Consider the following 12,176-nt stretch of genomic DNA (forward strand, 5'->3'; position numbering starts at 1 on the left):
CTTAGGAAATACTCGCATATTATCATATAATATAGCAACTAATAAAGCCTTCTAATTTTAGAACTTTTCAATAAGTTTTCCAGCTGGCTTTCTCACCTTCACTTAGACCCAGGGGCTAAGTCATGTGCAAGAGCTGTAGAAGCATGAAAGTGGCCACCAGTGCAGACAAGCCAATGAAGACAACCACTACTAAACTAACCCTGAATCTGGGTTTTTCATGTTTGAAACTACACCCTCCTTTTAAGCTTTTGGTCAGCCTCCAACAGCTAGAGACACAACTACCATGACCACATCTGAACTGTAACATTTTCTAAACAGAAACCTATTTATTCTACATTTGAAACAGAAAGCATTTTCTTCATTTTATTAGGTGAGCAGCAAGTACAGAAAAGGAAGACATTTCCTGATGTGACTGGAATTAACAGTGCAATTGCAAGAAAGCACGAGGCCTCCCTGAAAGGCTTCACATTCAGTCAGAAACAGTGTGGTCAATGGTCACATGAATGCTTGGTTTTCAGCCCAAAGTGAGGTACGGCTTTCTTGCCTTTCATAGCAAATAGAGTTAAGCCAATTTGCTGGACTTCAGAAGTTTTTGTGTTGCTTTTGTGTTCATGCACTAGCATTCTGCTGCTTTCCTCAGATGTTCCTCTACTTCCACCAGTAAGTCAGTCCACACACTTAGGCCGCAGACCTTGAAGTCTCCATCCTGTGCCTTCAGGAGTTTCAGAGCAGCTTGGGTCTGTCCCCTGAGCAGTGCAGATCCCCGACAGAGGCAGCTGAAGCGCTCCCTCAGCTCCTCCCAAGACAATTCAGCTTTGTCAACACAACTTTTAACCCATTGTCCCTGCAAGGGGTCATAGAGCAAGTGGCTTCCCCAGCTGGCTAGGAGTTCCAAATAAGGTCCGCTTAACTGGGAATAGTGGGCAGCTAGCGAGGCAAGAAGGGAGCCTGGGAGGAAGAGGCAGAAGGCAGAAAACCGCTCCAGGCTCCCCAGCAGCCAGGAAAGCAGGGGCCCGGCAACGCACTCGCCGCCTGCTTCGCTCGCCTGGTCCCCGTCCGGGCCGCTCCCATCCCGGCCCCCGCCTCCGGCCTGCTCAGCGCCGCTCCCCTCCCGCCTCAGCAGCAGCAACGCCGCCGCCACCACCTCGAAGGCCCGGGGCTGGGGGAGCTGCTCCAAGACACAGCCCAGCCAGCGCAGCCGCCCCGCAGCCCCCCCGGCCGGCTCGGCCTCCCGCCCCTCCTCCCGCAGCCGGCTCAGCAGCAGCTGCGCCTCCGCTCGCAGCTGCGGCTCCGGCTCCAGCCCCTCCGGGGGCCGCGGCGGGCCCTCGGGCAGCTCCAGCAGGCGGGAGGCGGCCTTCCGGCGGGCGAGGAGCGCCAGGCCGCCGGGCTCGGGGCCGGCCTCGGCGGGGGGAGGCTGCAGCAGGCCGCGGATCAAGCGGCGGCAGGCGGCGGGCGGCAGAGCGCGGTTCTCCAGCAGCGCCAGGCCCAGCAGCTGCGGGCAGTGTCCCAGGTGGGGGAAGCCGAGCAGAGGGCTGGGCTGGCCTCGCCGCAGCCTCCGCCTCACGGCCTCCCGGAGCCGGGGCCGGGCGCGGAAGCGGTCGTGGAGGTGCTGGAAGTACCGGGCCCACTCTAGAGCCCTGTCCAGAGTGAGGGAGTCCCAGTCCCGCACCAGCGCGGAGCGGGACACGGCCAGGAGCGCGGGCAGCTGCTCCACCTGCTCCAGCACGGCCTCCATGGCGGGCGGCCCCGGCCTTGGCGCCACCGGTTCGAGCAGAAGTCCCGCCTCCAGCCAGGAACCGAAGCCAATCCGAACCGGGAGAGGAGGAGATTCGTAACTCTATTGGCTGAGTCTGACGTCAATCCGATGCGGATCGCTCTGCCCTTAAAGGAGCCTTTAAGCGGCCTCCTGTGTCGGTCACTTGTGGCTAATCCCTCAACCAAGGGCGGGGAAATTGAGCCGAATTAAAGCAATAAAAACCGAGCAGGATTAAGAATTTATAAAACCAAACAAACAAACAGCTAAGAGGCTTAGAATAAGCCTCAGAATAATATTCCTAAATACCCCTTAAAAAAATAAAACTCTTCAAGAGCGAACATCCCCTGCCCCACATTTGGGGGTGTTTCCCCGTTTCTGTGATACGCCCTGTTCCTGGTGGGCAGCCATGGCCGAGCTCAACGTGGAGCCAGGCTGGCTCCCCAGCGCTGCCTGCAACCCTGCCAGGGCCGAACCCTGCTCAGCCCACACGGCTGGGCTCGCCCTACTGACCTGCCAGCTAACGGCTTTGTAGCTCATTAGTTTTTCCTCAGTGTACCTGGCCTTCCCCAGGTACCTGTGCCAGGCCTCTGGCTACCTTCAGAGCTAATGGCTGACGCCTGTCCTGGCCTTCTGTGTGCCAGCACAGGCAGGGTTTCCCACACAGATGGTCTCCAGAGAGCATGGTGGAAACGTGCTACAACCTCTCCTCGTCGAGGAGAGGCGGCCCGTTCTCTCTTTCCCGCCTCAGCCAGCCAAGGGGTAGTTTTACATGGCAGGCTAGAGGTCTTAGGCGTAGCTTGCAGGACGCACCCTACCTGTTGGAGCGACTCTTCCCGGCTGCTTCCCTCACGTCCGCCGCCTCGAGGGCTGCTGCTCAGCTGGGAGACGGGCCCTTTCCGTCCATCCTCATCCCCACGACAGACCTGCTGCTCTCAGCATCCCCTCATGGTGTGGAAGGCAGCAGGCGGGCCCAGCTTCCGGCAGCTTCTGCAGGTGCCCCCTGCACCCCCGCTCCTGAGGGGGTGAAGCAGCGGCGGGAAGGCGCCGGGCTGGGGGGCTGGGGAGCTGCTGGGCGCTCCTCAGGGAGCCCACGAATCCTGTGGCCTAATCCTGGCCACTCAGCGGGTACGGAGGCAGCGGGGAGGCCCGGAGAGGCCCCAGCACTGTCGGCTGGGCCCGGAGCTGGGCTGCAGCAGTCCCCGGGGCCGGGCTGTGGGGAGGCAGAGCCGGGCACCTCCTTACCCACGCCTGGCAGGACAGGGCCCCACACCCACGCCTTGGGGACAGGAGCGAGGGACCCACAGACGCCGCTGCCAGCCTGCCTGAGCGACTGCTTTGGTGAGGGCTTTCTGGAAGGCAAGAGTGAACAAAGTTTGATTGGAATTTATCACAGGAACCAGCAACAGAAACCAAACTGTAATGGTGTGATACGATACAGTAGAGCAAACCATAATACTCTTCCTCTTATGCAGAAAGCGTGTTTTCTTCCATACATCTTAGTGCTGGAAATGGTTTCCCCTGAGTTTGTTATCTAAAATAACTGTTAATCTAAATTAATTATTAAACTAAATTTTTGAGTGATGAAGTGAGTGTGTGATAGACTCAGTAGCAAATATCCTTTAGCTCGGATACTAAGAGCTACGACTTTTGTAGCCTCCGAGTTACACCAGACTTCAAACTAGCATGGGTGAAAGGCAAGAAGGAGGCCCACAACTTGCTGCTTCTGCTTTTTTTTTCTGCTAAGGAAAACTGAATTGGGTGAGCAGAGCCACTGGACCTGTTGGAGTCCCATGCCTTGCTAGGAACACTCTCAGACCTTGTCTCCGGGCCATAGACCCCTGCCCTAAAGGTAGGTGCTAACTGTTAGTGGCTGACTTCTATAATTCACATCATACTTCCAAAATGAAGCGAAAGAGAGAATAACAAAATTGTAAGTAAGGGTTTAGATATCAGCGTCCCCTCTTCAAACCCTCTCCTGGACTGCCCTGGATGGTTGTTTAGGAAAGATCTTTCTCAAGTGCTCTCAAGAAAACAAAGCTCTCGTCTGAGTTCTTACCCTATTTTCTTATTTCATATCTTATTTTCTTATTTCAGTTATCTATTTAAAAAACAATGGGGTTATAGGCTTAATGGTCTAAACCACCTGTAGGTTAAGGGCCTAATACAGGAATTAGAGAGAAATTCTGTGGCCCTTCTAGTCGAAGGGGCTTGTAACAATCCCTCAACCTCTAGGAATATAATGTATTTTAAGATATCATTCTAAAATGTTTGTTTTTCTCCTGAAAAATCTCTTTTAAGCCTTCTGTTAACTATTTCTGGAGTAATAAATACAAAATTGGCTACAGGTGGCTAGAGATGTGTTGCATTGTTAACAATGGAAATGTTTTTTTATTAGTATATTCATACTCATCTATCATCTACCATGCCCATATATTCCAAAGCGTATTATACACTAATATACATTAAAGAGAAGATGGAACATGCAGACTTTTCAGTTACATGTGGTTGAGTGCAACACTTGGGAATATTTTACTTAATGCTTTACTTAAATGGAAAAGTGATAGAAATCTGAAGTGGTTGGAATATGATTGTGTGTTATGTAGTTTGCCCTCTCAGGTTTGCCACAGGATCTCTTGAATGAAGTGCTGTGGCATAGAGGAAGAAGTTTCAGTGAATTAAAGACCCATGTTCTATTTTAGTGAAGGATAGTTTTGGAGGTGCGTATGCTCTATGTCATAAAGAAGAGAAGAAATATTTCCTGTTACGTCAGGAAAGTTTTCACAAGAAATCTTTCACATTACTGTTCTTTTTCTTTATTGGATAAAGTGTATGGGTTTATATCCTGTGAATGTCTCTGTATGTTTCAATTGAAAGAAATCAAATAATCACATTTGCAGCGCAGGGAAACTAACAAAAACAGGTTGTGAAAATCTAACCAGACTGGAGTAACATGGTATCTGGAATACTCTTGCATGTGAAGGGAGATGGCCTGTGTGTTCTAATGGGTCTCTGTAGAGTTGACTGAAAAATGGAATTTCCGTTTTACGAAAAACCCTGAATATTTCAGCACTTGGCTTTGTTTCAGATTAGGAGGAGAAGTCTAAATATCAGCATTTTTCATCAAGGCGATACAGTCTGACAACTCTGCAATGAAATGGTTCATGAAAAGAGCTATTTAGGTGTTTCTGTGCAGCTGCATTTAGAATCTCCAGTCACAATGGGGCACAGCTGATGCATATAATGAAAAATAGAGGCTGGTCTGAAGAACTGGTAGAGTTCTATGTAAGATAGTATTAGAAGATGAAGTCAAGGAAGAAACAAGGTAACACTGAGACAGTTACAATTCATGTAATAAAATGTTACACTACAGTAGCCCTTACAAACACTAATTCTTCTTCCACAGTCACCACTGAAGGAACTCCCTTTCTACTCCAAGTTTTGTCTTATTAATTGAAAGCCTAGCCACTCTCAGAATGTGTTTTGGGGTCTTCCACTGTAAGACTGGAATCTATTTATCTGTTGATTGATCTGCTGATGCTGGTGCCATGTGGTAATCAAAGTAAATTGAGCAAACGTGATTTCTTTCTCACAGGTGAATTATTTTCCTATAACTTTTAAGTGTTGTTGCTCTTTTCTATTATCAGTCTTAGTTTCAGCTTGAGTAGCCTTAGGGCTTTTCCTACCAAAAGCAAAATTACTAAGCATCAAAGTTTACATTTGTAGTTACTGTTTATCAATTTATGCTAAATCTATTTCTACTTGATAGTATTGCTGAGTTGTGTAGACATTATTTAAAAATATCTGTATAGTGCTGAGTTGGTCTTCTGCCTAAGGAATGTCTGTGGGATAGCGAGGAAGAGACTGAGGAGGTAAGCACTGCAAGACTGAGGAGATGACATAGAGAGTTAATGTTGGGGAAGGGGACGGGAAAGGTTGGGTCAGGATGTCAGAAGATGCAGTAAGAGCACAGAAATGGGGGACATAGAACAGTGAGTGGATTTTCAGGCAGCTGGGTATGTGGGGTGGTGCTTTCCTACTTAGCTTGATGACTTTTTAAGAAAACTCTATGTTCACTTCTGGGTCTCGCATAGGTCTTTGGTCGTTTAATATCAGTCTGCTCCCCCTATTAATGACTCTTGTAGTAGCCTTTCATACTGTTTTGGCTGCGTTTGGTTGTGTACTTCATGTCACACAAACTATGCAGTTTCTTTATTTTTTTCTAAGGAGAAATGGAACCCACAGAGATATCTTAAAGAAAATCATATAGACTACATGTGTGAGTGCATGAGGCTTCGTTCTATGAAGCATGGGGAAATATGCTGAAGTAGCATTTTTCAGCTATTTTTTAAGCATTATCACTTCATTACACAGTCTGAAAAGTAACCTCTCTGTTTTGTCTGAATTAAAAGCAAAGAAGAAGATAGAAGAGAGAACAGGGCATATTTTGTATTGGCTAGAGTACAGATTCACAATTGCAACACATTGGATTGTTTAAGCTCTCTGCTATGTCCTTGCAAGTAGCTATGATACTGTGAACAGGGATAGCTAGTGTTTCTTGTGTTGTGGGTTTTGGTTCTGAGTTTTTTTTTTCTTTTTTCCCCAATAAATATCATCTCCTATTTTAATCTCTTTAATGAGCATTAAAATAAGAAAAGAGTCTTTGAGAGTATTTATCTACTGATGTCAAAAGATACATGGCAAAGTAAGTTGTTGGGCAAGTAGGAAAAATGTGTGTTAGATACAAAATCTGGGAAGTCGTTTCCACAGCTCCCTGAAAACAAGCCCACTTTTCAGTGAAGCACTGCAAAACAGTTTCACAAGCCCTGCATTTTGTATGAATTACTGTACTGTTTTATCTAAGCTGCTAAGTCAAGTAAAAGATTCATACGAAGTTTTATGGAACTAGAGAGTTTTTTCACTCTGGTTACGGAGCCAGTAAAATTCATCCTGGCAAAGAGTATCAGTTTTGAAGCAAAATTGGTCAAAGTAGACAGAAGTCTGGATTCCATTGTTGTATTTTCCTTCCTCTCAGAAGTCCTATTGGCTGTAACACAGTTATACTATTTTTCCTGAATATAAACTCAGTACTCTGTTTACTCAGTATACCTAGCATTATAAAACTCCATAATGGCCTTTCCTTACATAGGAGCTGTTATTTCAAATTACAAAAATGACTATGTTGAGAGAGATGTATGATCATCTTCTATATTTCTGGCACTAATACGCGCTTTTTAACTGTAAGGAGGTTTGTTTAGCTGCCTCAAATCGCGTGCTAGGAATAAGGATGCCAGACTCATTATGTAGTGACATATGTATATTGATGATTCTGAACTCATGGACCATTCTTGTAGAATTTCTTCCTATTTCTGCAACAAACTTTGTGGAAAACTGAGGTTATTAGTCAAGTCAGTACCTGGCAGGCTCTGTCGCCCCTTCCATAACTTCCGATTAAGTCCTTAGAATTTCTTGGTCAATGTAATCTCTCATATCTCAAGAACTAACAAGGCTGTGGTGGGCTTTTGGAATGAGAACAGAACAATATATGCTCAAATTGCATAATAAAGGCATTGAACCTACTAATTTGAGCATGAGCCTCAGGCTGTACAAAAGGCATATCTGTCAGCAGGGGGTTTTCCCCTGAAACCTCTTTGTGCTATGCTCCAGTTAGGATAGCGCGGTAAATCCTGCATATGCTTATCATAAGGTATCAATGTATTAATAGCAAAGCTCATTTGCAATGAGTTAGACCTATGGTTTGAGTAATTGATGCCAATGACCAAGCAGCAGTTATATAATGCACTAGAGTGAAAATTGATTGAAAATCCATGTGTTGAAAGACTGCTATATGTAACACACATTATTACTGAGATAACTTAAAAACCATTCTCTAATTACAAGTTTTCCTTATGTCTGGCTATACCAAAACTGGATTTTTAGGAAACTAACATATAAACAGGCAGACTTTGCTGCCTAGTCTCATTTCTGATTTTGCTACTATGAGTCAGGACTATACTATACTAAGCTAGGGTATAGCTCTTCAGTATTATAGACATAAAAATAAGTAAAATTGAATGGCAAATTGTACTACCTTTTTCTGATTCTGTATAGTTGATTAGATGTGGTGAAGTTACTACATGCTTACGAAGCTCCCTCTCACCAGAAGAGCCACATTAAATGTTCATGAGTGCACTCCAAAACCAGTTGTGGTTGTTAGCTATAGCTAGTTTTGCCTTCAGGTTGTTGGAGCTAATGCTTTTTAGCTTACATTTGCTGTGGGATACAAGCATGCATGTAGTCAGTTAATGTTGCTCAGCTGATGAATGGTAAGGTATTAAGCTGTGTGCTTTGATCACTTGCCACTGTTTGTGATACCTTTTAGAGAGGTTTCATCTGCTGTCTGTGGTGGTGGTAGGTTTGATAGATCACAGCATGTACTGATTAGAGTATTTGTCTACATGACTTTTTCTGGGCTTTTTTTCCTTTAAGCCAAGAAAACTCTTAGCTACTTTTGTTAAGAACTTATATTGTAGGATCAGGTGCACAAATTCAGCCTTCTGAGGCAGTTTGAATCTATTCCCCCCTTTTGAGGGTACCTGTTAACTATCTTAGAGCTGTCTGTTTCGGAGACCATCTTATGAGAGTCCTCTGAAAATAATATTCCATAAAGCTTGAATCATAAAACACTGGCTATGTCTAAAGGTTTGTGATTTTGGTGTATAATGCTGTGGTACTTGTATGAAGTCAAGCATGCTAGGACTAAACTTAGTCTAGCATCATGGGTTTAGTATTTAACAATGAAGTGTCTTGAAGACTATTGGGGGGAAAAAAATCTATACATTTAAGAATAGCATCTAAAAATTCTTTCCTACTCATAGATTCTGTGTGTTTCCATGACCATTAAATTGCTGTCATTCACAAGAGTACAGGGAGAACTTATAAACACACTTTCATGTTGGAGTTGGTTGTATTTTTCACTTAAATAAAAAGATATATGAAACTCAATGCAAGACAACTATGTATAAAGCTATTTATATGTATGTCTGGGTTCTAATAACATAACTCACTTGGATTTTTCACTTTCATTGCCATAATGTCCTGAGAACATCTTAAATTATCAGCTACGCTAATATTGCTGCTTCATAGATCTGTACAGTGTCTTTATGAATAATACAGGTCTGTGTATATAGAGATAGCTACATTAAAACACACACATGCACATGCTGGATAGACATTTCTTTTTTTGAGCAATAATGCTTTTAAGTATCTGTTGTTTCCATTTTCATGTCTCCAAAGCTTTTATGTGAATTCTTCCAGCACTTTTCTCATTATTCTCTCAACCTTTCCTCTGCTGGATGGCTGGCGTTTCCAGACATATAACCTGAAATGTCCTGGGAGAATTTACATAAAAACAATAAAGCCAAGGAAATGGAAACCACAGAATATATACATAAATTTTTTTCAGTCTTTGCTAAGAATCTCATTGGTTAATATTTACAAAGGAATTCAATTTTCCATATTAACATCCTTTTCACTGTGAAGCAAATGTGGGAGAGTAGAATGGTAAGAATCATTACTTAAGTGAATGGGGGTGGGTATATGTTAATCTCATTAATGATTAAAAGATTTTATTTTCCTCCATCCTAGTACATCAAGAACTTCATCTCAGGAAAAAAAAAAACAAACATATAAATGGCTGAATCAAGCAAATGTTAATGCAAAACTTTAAAAGGATTTTTCTTCCTATTTAAGAAGAGTTTAAGGGGTTTTTTTGTTTGTTTATTTATCTAAACATTTATAAAGGAATACAGGTTTCTGTTGTCTATACTCATAGCATCCTCTGAAAGCAAATCATTAAAACTGACCCAGCTGCTTAGGATCAATAATGCAGTAAAACAATTTTGGTTTCTATTGAGGGCCTCTTGTTAATAATGAGTTGTGTATTTGTCACTGGGAAATGCCTCTGGCAGGTTTTGACAGGACCTTCCTGATGGTAAGTTTCTCCTATCACAGAAACCACTGTCATAACTGTCATATTGTCCTGATACTGATATTTTCTGCAGAAAGGGCAGGGTAAATAAACACAGACTTAAAATTTTTCTAAGCTCCAGAGTTTTTAACCTAATTGTGTTCTTTAACAAGAAGTTTTCCCACATTTTTCAGAAAATACTGGTCTTTAATAACTAAAAATGCCCAGAAACCAGAATATTTTCATCTGGTGTTAGTTTTTAACAGCAGTTAGGATTTGTGTATTTCATATTAATTCGATATTAGTTTGGTTGTCTGATTTGGTTCCTGGTCCATTGCTGAACCACACTTAAGGATTTGTATAATGGCAAAGTTGGACCCTTTGTGTACATGCAAAAAGCATCACAAAACAGGTAATATATGTATTAGAATATGCTAGTTCATAGCTGAACCTGAGACATTACCATTAGCTTTCCCAGCAAGACAAGAAATGAGCAGTGCTAAAATAAGGAACTGTACTTGCAGAAAAGAATAACAATGAGGTGTTTTTTATTTAAAAAAAAAAACGAACAGCAGAAATGAGATTGTAGCATGTAGGATACTTTCGTAAACCTAAAAGCCAGCAGAAAAAAATTGCTATGTAGTTCATACCCGCCGATTGGGTGAAGATGAATTCCTAGAATTAAGGAAAAGGTCTAAAAGAAAGGTCTGCTTTATTAAAGGTCCCCTTTTTATTTTTTGGTAAGAAAAAGGTAATAATCAGCCAGTATTAAGTCTGGAAATGATCAAATTCATATTAACTCAATTTGTTCTAATGAAAACAGTGAAAACACTGTTCTTAGTTGAAACTACTGCTTCAAGCATCCTCGGATTTCTTGACTGTACAATAGCTTCCCTTAGTTTGAGAGAAATACATTTGCAACTACATCGAGGAATTATTACTCTCTAATGAATGTACTGGAGTTTTATACTCTGCATGGAGAAAATAAGTCATGAAACAATGAAAAATTATTGTTTGTTCTTCTTTCTGTGAAATGCTGATACTCATCAAGTGTTTAGAAAGAGTGTGAAGTTCTGTTAATTGATAACTTATGACCCTTCGGGGCTGGAATTGTTTTCCTTGCTTTTTGTAGGAAGAGTTGGATCTGATAGTTCTTAGAAAAGGAACAATATGAATCTAGTCTTCCAGACAAAACTTGCATATGATTGACTGTTCAAAACCACCTAAGGGAGTTAGGTGCCTTGCCACGATAGCACGTCAATGGGAACCAGATGCCTAAGGGTCTTAACAACTCTTGAAAAGTTGTGTATTAACAGAGATGCTTGCCTACAGTTTAGGGGTCCTTGTGTGTCTACTGGAAGCACCTTGTGCAGCTGGCAATAGTCAGGATGGAAATTTTACATGGGAAATTTAACAGTTTATAATCTGGGTGGAAGTTGCCTAAATATGCAGTCCTAGTGGATACACGCTGCGAACTATAGCACAGAAATGATTTGTCCAAGAGAATAGTTCAGAGCATTTTCATGGGAGTAATCTGAGTAGCTTTTTAATCTCAAGATTAAATTTGCTTTTATTTTCTTGGGTCGTCTTTTCTATCAAACAGTGATTTCATTATGAATGACCAGTTAGAATTTTCTGCTGAATGAAGTTAAGAAATAAAATGATGTGGGATAAATCAAAATGTTAGCTTAGACAAATCAGTATACATTCCTTAATACTATTGATGTAACTTTTAAATGAATATTTTTAAATGAAATTATTTTAATGGTTTAAAAGTTGAAACATTTGTTAAAAAAAAATTCAAAGAACATTCTAATTCTGTAGTAAATGTTGAGGAAGAAGTGTTACTTTTACCACAATAAATTTTACTCTAAGCAGAGAATTTCTTTGGAAGGTTTGACTTTGAGTAAGACGCTTTCCAGCCTTCCACTGAAATATTTTGAACCTTCTCTTATTAGTCTGAATGGGTGTTCACTGGTTTCAACTGCTCTTCCCTAACTTGATCTATTCAAAGGACTTGGAAAAGAAGAAAGTGTCTTGTCAGTTCCTGTGCTGTTGTACCGGGTTTGCGTAGCAAGGTTTTGGGACTGGGCAGGCTACAGGGTGGCCTCTGTGAGGAGCTGCCAGAAGATTCCCCTATGACCGATGGAGCCAGTGCCAGCCGGCTCCAAGACAGACCCACTGTTAGCCAAGGCCGAACGATGGTGGTGGCGCCTCTGGGATAACATAATTAAGACGACCACCCCCACACACACACCCCTACACACCCACCCCTGCTTAATGGCATTTACAGCCAGAGAGAGGAGTGGGAACTCTGCAGACCCCACTGTCAGTGCAGAAGGAGGGGCAGGAGGTGCTCCAGGCACCGGAGCAGAGGTTCCCCTGCAGCCTGTGGAGCAGCCTATGGTGAGGCAGGCTGTGCCCTTGCAGCCCATGTAGGCCCACGGGGAAGCA

At 43.1% G+C, this 12,176-nt stretch overlaps 1 protein-coding gene across 1 annotated transcript; it reads right to left on the bottom strand.

Moving 5' to 3' along the window:
- Positions 1 to 240: 240 nt before the first annotated feature.
- On the bottom strand, positions 241 to 1,742 carry FANCF (FA complementation group F). Its single transcript, XM_075426331.1, has one exon. The coding sequence runs from the start codon at positions 1,733 to 1,735 to the stop codon at positions 617 to 619; it is 1,119 nt and encodes a 372-aa protein (XP_075282446.1). The 5' UTR covers positions 1,736 to 1,742; the 3' UTR covers positions 241 to 616.
- Positions 1,743 to 12,176: the final 10,434 nt, after the last annotated feature.

Source organism: Opisthocomus hoazin, chromosome 7 (assembly GCF_030867145.1).
Source record: "Opisthocomus hoazin isolate bOpiHoa1 chromosome 7, bOpiHoa1.hap1, whole genome shotgun sequence".
NCBI lineage: Eukaryota > Metazoa > Chordata > Aves > Opisthocomiformes > Opisthocomidae > Opisthocomus > Opisthocomus hoazin.

Bases quoted from the DNA above. Each gene is read 5' to 3' on its own strand.
- FANCF (XM_075426331.1), bottom strand. From the start codon at position 1,735: ATGGAGGCCGTGCTGGAGCAGGTGGAGCAGCTGCCCGCGCTCCTGGCC.